This window comes from Lytechinus pictus, chromosome 14 (assembly GCF_037042905.1).
Source record: "Lytechinus pictus isolate F3 Inbred chromosome 14, Lp3.0, whole genome shotgun sequence".
NCBI classification, from domain to species: Eukaryota; Metazoa; Echinodermata; class Echinoidea; order Temnopleuroida; family Toxopneustidae; genus Lytechinus; species Lytechinus pictus.
In genome coordinates this window covers 28,145,345-28,152,500 of record NC_087258.1, presented here as the reverse complement: position 1 = coordinate 28,152,500, position 7,156 = coordinate 28,145,345, and the positions used below count along the sequence as shown (strand labels likewise).

Genomic DNA, 7,156 nt, shown 5'->3' with positions numbered 1-7,156 from the left:
TACTTTCAGTAAATATCTTATAGCATAAATAGTCAAAAAGAGGGATTAGCATGCAGGGCCGGAGAAAGAGACAGAGAAATAGAGAGTGTGTAAGTGAGAGAGAGGAAAGAGAGAGAGAGGAGATAAAGAGAGAGATATAAAGAAAATATACGAAAACAAAATATCGTCAATCATGATTCAATATTACATAGAAACACGAATATCTCATATAAAACACAAATATAGGTTGTATAATATAGAGTCAACATAGAAATCCAAGGGCGTAGGCTGGCCAGGGGTGCATACATTCGTAATTCCGAAGCTTCGTTATTCCGAAGGTTCGGATATTCCGAAGGTTCGTTATTCCGAATGTTCGTATTTCCGAAGGTTCGTAATTCCGAAGGTTCGTTAGTCCGAAAACGAAATGAGGTTCGTAATTCCGAAGGTTCGTTAGTCCGAAAACGAAGTGAGGTTCCTAATTCCGAAGGTTCGTTAATCCGAAAAAGAACAGAGGTTCGTAATTCCGAAGGTTCGTTAGTCCGAAAACTTAATGATTAACTAACCTTATTTCGTTTTCGGACTAACGAACCTTCGGAACAACGAACCTTATTTCGTTTTCGGATAAAGAAACATTCGGAACAACGAACCTTATTTCGTTTTCGGATTAACGAACCTTCGGAAAAATGAACCTTCGGAATAACGCCACAAATGTTCGGATTAACGAACCCTTTCCCGTTTTCGGATGAACGAACATCGAGGTATAGCCAATTTACGTGTTTCGGAATTACGAACCTTCGGAATAAAGAACCTTCGGAATTACGAACCTTCGTAATTACGAAGTGTAACCCACGTATACATGCACCTTCCCGCTGAGGCAGAGGAGTTCGCTCAGGCCTGAGTTCGCTGGCAAGCAAAATGAAATTTGCACCCCTTCTTCTGCTTTCTACAGCTGATTTTCCAAACCTCCCCAGGATGTGCATCCCCATACCCCTTTAGTTCCACCTCCCCAGGTTGTGCACCTCCTCATGCTCAAACAAGCCTACGCCCCTGAAATCATTTATTTTGACAATAGAAATATGAAGAAAAGTTAAGTTTTACGAACAATTTTTTTAAGTAAGAAAATATTTCGATTTGTTGTATGCGCCAAAGTGTTTTGATTGCTCAATACTATGGACAGCAATAAAATGACAAAATGTTAAATTTAGAGTTGTCTCTATCTGAGGTATTAAAATAAAGAATGTGTTCGAGTTTTGTGCAATAGTGGGGCAAACCTTATTGGTAAAAGAAAATTGGGAGAACAATTTTTTTAACGCAAGAGACAGGAAATGTGGTTACTCACGTTACATTTTGACCTTTATTGCAGCCATATTTATCCTTTGGAATATGGAAATATGTAAAAATGTAAATATTTACCTTTTATCGAAAATGATAGTGAATATAACTATAATGAAAGTGACGTTTGAAATTGCATGACATTTCGTTGATGTGACTGTATTCGGTTTTACATGACAGTCTTTCAAATACAAGCACTCCATACTCATGGTGGTTGTCTATGATACTCCAAGCTTTTATTATTATTCTTATTTTTATCTGTACATCGCATAGATCATGTCTTACATCAATTATTAGGGTATCATGAAGACGTACATGGCGGGGTCAGTAAATTCGGGGGGGGGCAATTAAATTATGAGGTTCATGACCCTTACCTCGCCTATTTTCTTGTTTACTCTGTTTTCTGTCTTCCCTTTCCCACTATACTTGAAAACATATCCCCCCAGTGAGACTTACCGTACTGCTTTCCATTGCTTTCTCCATCCCTCCAACTGTTATGCGTTGATTCGCCATACCCCCATAATCGCCACGAGAAAGGATGACCGCTGAGATGATCACTCCAATTGCGATAATGATAGCAACGACAATCGATGCTACAGCACGAATCTTGACCTGGTTGTAAAGAATAATCAATTCTGATAATGTAAACGGAGACATGCAAGAAGAATATAGGGTTGTCATATTATTCATAATCTTATGAAACTTAAAGATTGTGGCGTAGGCCTACATTGCTCCGCTTTGACGGCGTTATGGCAAAGCGAATGCGGCGTTAAGGTAGCGTTACGGCGTCTAACGGTGATGACATGAAATATTGCGTCGTAATGGCGTCATAGTTCGTCATAGTTTTGCTCACACAAAAGTTTTATGGGCAGTCAAACGAATCTTCATCGACCACTATACTCTTACTTCTTGCGACATTAGATGTATCTTGAAGAAGATGACACCGATCAGGACATTCTGTCTGATATCAAGGAAAGATTAGAGAATGGCATGGATATTCGGAAAGCAATTCAACGGGTGTTGGCTGGACCAAAAGAATTGATGTCCTATTTCCGGGCCTATTTCAATACCAGGAAGAAGAGGAGGATGAAGAAGAGATGGAAGGGGATGAAGAAAGCGATAACTAGTGTACATTATTATGCAGAATAAACTTTGTAGAAATAGTAAAGCTGTATATGATCATGTTTAAATTGGTCCATTGTCCATGCTGACACGTTCCAGGAGAGTACTTATGAAGATGTACTTCTGAAGCAGTTACATTAGATACCTATAGATTTGAAATCTACATTGTTTTTTTTTAGATCTGATTTAGACTTGAATTAAATGATGATATTTGTTGATATAAAATACTATTTTGCATTCGATGTTGTGTCTTATGTTTTCTTGTTCTTTGTGTCTGACAAATTCTATCTGCAATGCTAATATTTCCCATAAATGAGATTTCCTGAACTTCTCTAAAAGAACAGTCTCTGAAAAAAAAATATTTTTAAATAATTGTAAGTTTTCATGCCCTCTTTCGGACAACAATAAAGAGTGGCCTCACTGAGCTAGGTTCTATAATAACAACACTTAAAAATAACAATCTTACAAGAGTGACGTACGTAGTGACCATATAATATAATAATGAATGTGAATAGTAATACCGTTCACTTGGGGGGGGGGCTTTTCCAAAATTAATTAAGATACACTTTAACAATAATATGTCTAATGCGCATTCGATCAAGACGGTATATCCCCTTGCTAACATACCTGGGGAGTGTTTCATCAACAATTTCATCCGACAAGTTGTCAGATCTGACATCTTTCTCTGATGTTGATTGGCTGAGAGGTACTGTTACTATAGTAACTGTCGGATAAAATGGGACTTGTCGGATAAAACTTTCGACAAGTCCTTTCATGAAACGCTCCCCTGGACATGTGAAGGCAGACTCAAATATCAAAGCAAGCTATTCGATTGTTCAATAACAATGCAATTGAGCCTCACATAAACATGTTATATTCTTCAATCACCCAAATGATGGGAAATTGTGACTTGTGATACTCGCGATATACCCCAACCCCCATGATGATGATGGGATGCCACAACGGCGAGTTGTAGCAGCTGTCATATCCTCCTTTTACATCCCACAGCCCCATGATGAGAATGTGACACCGGAGACACCACAACGCATCAATGCTGGCAAAATAGAAACTTTTTCCTCGTATGCTCTCTTTTATCATTCATCTACATATACTGCACATGCCATCTCTATGTATTTCCTCCTGGTAGGTTCATGGCGGCCATTTATAGCAGCAACACTGTATGGATTAACCCAACACCCTTCGTATGCCCAGGGGTGTGGCTTCCTTGTGATCTGAGTCCTCCATGTATTTCCTCCTGGCGATATCCTCTACCAACCCTAATACACTGTATAATTAACCCAACCCCCTTCATACGCCCAGGGGCGTGGCTTCCTTGTGATCTGAGCCAACCCCCTTTAATCTCTCCATGGCTTCCTGATAATGACCTTTATCTTGTTCACATTTCCTCAATCCGTTATGTAACTTCTGCCGGATGTTATTTCTTATGTATTTCAAGAAAAGTGATCTACACTGCACCTATATTCGTCCCATGCAAAAACTGACACATATACGTAGTATCCTCCCTTTTTAAGCGTATAATAACAAAGAGACGCGAAAGGAGATTGATACCTCATTTAGAATACCTGCACCAGATTCTACATTTGAAAGATTAATTCCATGTCCAACTAATTATCTTCATTGTACACTTTTCCTACTTACATAACTGTCCAGAAGAGAGCAAGATTCGTAACTCAGCAGGGAATCGAACCCATGAACTGCAGTTCACATGAATTGTATATACTCTCAACTATTACTAAGCCAAATAAAATGTATACTATGGAGCTACCCTTTTCAAATACAGTTAATGAATGTTTTAAAATATCTAAGATAATATCAGAAACAAGAAAAAATACTAAAGTCATGAGTAACTGAATGAACAATTACACGAATAGTAAAGTAATAAACAAACATGATTATTTTTTTTGTAATGTTAGAAACATTGAAACAAAAAAAAAAATCAAATACTTCAATCAATTTCTATCCACGAATCTTGAGAAAAACGACATTAAAGCAAGATTGATTCTGCAATGAAACAAAAATGATTAAAAGAGAAATTCGATATTACCGATGAAGAATCCATCTCCTTTTCCATTAATCTCTTTCTGCGCTGGCAATACAAATAAATTTATGATGAAAAAGTCCAGACTTCTTTGAAGTTAATAAGAAGGCTGATGACTGGCTTAGTTCCTGATCCGATAATGTTTTCTGTAGTATTCTTCGCGGTTATTTATGCAAGAAGGATTGACTTATTTCACCCACTCTAAAACTTGACATCATAAACACAAAAGGGGCGCTGGTTTCGCCTCAAGTGGAAAATCAACTTAATAAAAGCAACAGAAAGTGATAAATTCAAACCATAGTCGAATATTTCATTTTCATTCTCATTTGCAATATCAAAGTATCAAAATATTCAAGTACTTCCGGGTAATTAATTTAACAATTTGAAATATGGGAGTTAAAGAAAGGGGGTGAAGGCTTCGATAATTTTCAACCATATCATATTTGGGCAACCATGTATTACATCCAAGAACCTCCTACTTCCATGATTACACAATTGTACTGAGCTTTCAAATGCATAACGCTAATGAAAAACACCGCAGTCACATTTCCCCTATGTTTTTATTCAAACCACGTATATGTAGCTTTATTCCCTAATTCGACTCTCAATCGTGAATAAATTATTTTCAGTCACGCCTCACTATCCTTAAGCACAACCAGTGCAACAACATCAACACCTGAAATATAAAACATTTATATACTTTACAAAAAACATACCTGTTTCGAGGGGAGCACCAAGCTTCGACGGCAAGACAGCACGAACGGTACTTACTGACGAATGTACTGAGGCCTCCCTCTGAGTTCAGATCTCGAAGAACTCATCAATGTACTGTACATGCTGTAAGGCCTATTCATCCATCAGAATTCTCTTTGCTCTATCTTCTTGCATCCAGTCAATCGTCCACATATCCATCCCGAATAAGACGTCCGTACTGTGCTGTGTCGAACTCGGTCAGTGAATTCCGAATCGTTTAGGAATTCAGACACTCCTCACGCAAGCATTGTTATGCTAATCGGATACTTCTGCTAAGAAAAGAAAATGTATTTATTCCCTAATTCGACTCTCAATCGTGAATAAATTATTTTCAGTCACGCCTCACTATCCTTAAGCACAACCAGTGCAACAACATCAACACCTGAAATATAAAACATTTATATACTTTACAAAAAACATACCTGTTTCGAGGGGAGCACCAAGCTTCGACGGCAAGACAAGCTAAACTTATAGCTCCCCCTCTCAGTCAATCAAAGAACGGGTAAACAAGAAAATGAGTTACACGACGCAATCATTTCAATTTAACCAACTTTAAATGTATAATGATAATAATACATGTCTCATTCAACAATCTCATCGAACGCCTACAATCCATCTTTAACAAAGTTATACGTATAATCATACTAGGCTGAGGCTAATTTACCCGGTATAAAAATAATTCTAAAGCCCCAAATTCATAGAAATTGAAAGACAATCCTTCATATTGTCTTTAATATATCCATCCTTAGCAGTCTCCGACCTCCACCTACCATGTTTCTTAAACAACCTGTCTGGAACACCAAAGTTCGCTGCTGCTGTGGCTCCGCCACTTCGGAGGCTATGCATGCCAAAACTCTTTGGATTCAACCCTACTTTCGCCAACGCCTCTCTCAATAATTCTAAACATCTAGTATAAGACAACTGTCCACGTCTTAACTTGTAACTATTACTGGATTTACAGTAATTTAGAGGCCTAAAAAGAAATACTTCATCAGAGGCATCGTTAAGCCCCGCTGCAATCAAATATTTCCTCAAAGCTAATACGGGGCAGGTGGGGAATTTGTAGCACCTATAAGAACCCATGCTCCTTGCCTGTAAATATCGGTTTTACTTTTCATGATGAAAGTATTCACATGAGACAAATACAAGTCTAAATCACATTTACGAATATGTATCATTTCATCAAATCGTAGAATGCCTGCGTAGGAAATCAAAATCATAGCACATAATCGAATATCTAATAGACTCGTTGAAGATCCATACTTCTCAACAACTGCTTTCAAAATGTCTGGGGTTATAACTTCTTTCTTAACGATCGGTTTGTTTAGTAATTTCTTTAAACATTGTAAAACAATATGTATGAACTTGCGATCACAGGGATTAACATTCATCCTTGGCTTGCAGTCAATTTGCCACTTAATGGCGTAAGAAGCCGATTCTATCCTCGAATAAGGAGCTTCTCTTTGATACAAATGAATAAGATAGCGACTAATATCTTCTGGTTCTGCTGTGTCAGAATTTACTTTATTTTGCTTACACTAATCTCTCCAGGTATTCAACGCTCTGTTGTATTTACTCATAGTGTTATCAGCTCTCGAAGCTGTCAAGACCTTGTTCAAAGTTATATCATATCCTTCATGAAGAGAATTTCTGGATTTAAGAAAAAAATAAACAAAACTTATAAGCTGGTATATATTTATCTCAACACAATATATTCAAATTGTGATAAATTCTCAAGTTCAGTCATTCTTATCAAATTCTCAAAATTTAATCACTTCTAATACGTTTTACAGCAATGACAGCAAAATTAAACATTAACTATGCAGCTATCCTCAAACCAGGTGGTTTTATATTTTCACTAAAATTTCAGTATGAAATTCATTAGATCACAATTCCATATCATAATTCGTT

The 7,156-nt window shown here is 37.3% G+C and overlaps 1 protein-coding gene across 2 annotated transcripts in view; it reads right to left on the bottom strand.

Moving 5' to 3' along the window:
* The window catches only part of LOC129275604 (uncharacterized), an 18,763-nt gene extending 12,117 nt beyond the window's left edge, over positions 1 to 6,646 (bottom strand). Inside the window, exons 1-2 of one of the 2 annotated variants that reach the window (XM_064109353.1) lie at positions 5,209 to 6,646; positions 1,768 to 1,923 (exon numbers count right to left, since the gene is read on the bottom strand). In XM_064109353.1, coding sequence (XP_063965423.1) covers positions 1,768 to 1,824 — 57 coding nt within the window. In that variant the 5' untranslated portion in view covers positions 1,825 to 1,923; positions 5,209 to 6,646. Of the gene's footprint in view, positions 1 to 1,767; positions 1,924 to 4,498; positions 4,649 to 5,208 lie in introns of those variants that run through there. The other variant, XM_054912120.2, reaches the window with a different exon arrangement.
* Positions 6,647 to 7,156: the final 510 nt, after the last annotated feature.